Source organism: Penaeus monodon, chromosome 23 (genome assembly GCF_015228065.2).
Source record: "Penaeus monodon isolate SGIC_2016 chromosome 23, NSTDA_Pmon_1, whole genome shotgun sequence".
Classification (NCBI taxonomy): domain Eukaryota; kingdom Metazoa; phylum Arthropoda; class Malacostraca; order Decapoda; family Penaeidae; genus Penaeus; species Penaeus monodon.
Window position 1 is genome coordinate 34,202,041 of NC_051408.1, and position 393 is coordinate 34,202,433.

Consider the following 393-nt stretch of genomic DNA (forward strand, 5'->3'; position numbering starts at 1 on the left):
TTTGTTTTTCATAATAAATGTACAGTATCTGTACCTCTCTCTAGTCTTACAATAATATTTTGCTAACAAAATGTAAGTCCTGATGTCCACTTTTAGATCATGCTGTATAATGGGACTCACTTTCTATATATTATTCAAATCTTAACTTTTTGAGATATAAGAAAGTAGAAGTTCACAAAAAATAGAGGAAAATAAAGTAAAATTAACCAAAGAAATTAACACATCCAAAGCCAACTGGTGGTTTACCTGCCAACCGCCCCTAGCTGCTCTGTCAACGAATCCAAATCAGACAAGAAGTTGGTGTTGTGAGATCGGCCATGGTTTAGAATGGGCCGGTCATGAAGTGCTGAAGCTTCATGGAGACTAGCAAGGAGAGAGGATGCAGCAGAATGT

General features: G+C 36.9%; 1 protein-coding gene across 1 annotated transcript in view; it reads right to left on the minus strand.

The window, feature by feature from the left end:
• Positions 1-393, minus strand: part of LOC119587945 (E3 ubiquitin-protein ligase TRIM37-like) — a gene marked incomplete in the record, with an annotated part of 49,872 nt that overhangs the window by 7,636 nt on the left and 41,843 nt on the right. Inside the window, 1 exon segment of the mRNA XM_037936657.1 lies at positions 247-393. Within this exon segment, the coding sequence (XP_037792585.1) occupies positions 247-393 (147 nt within the window).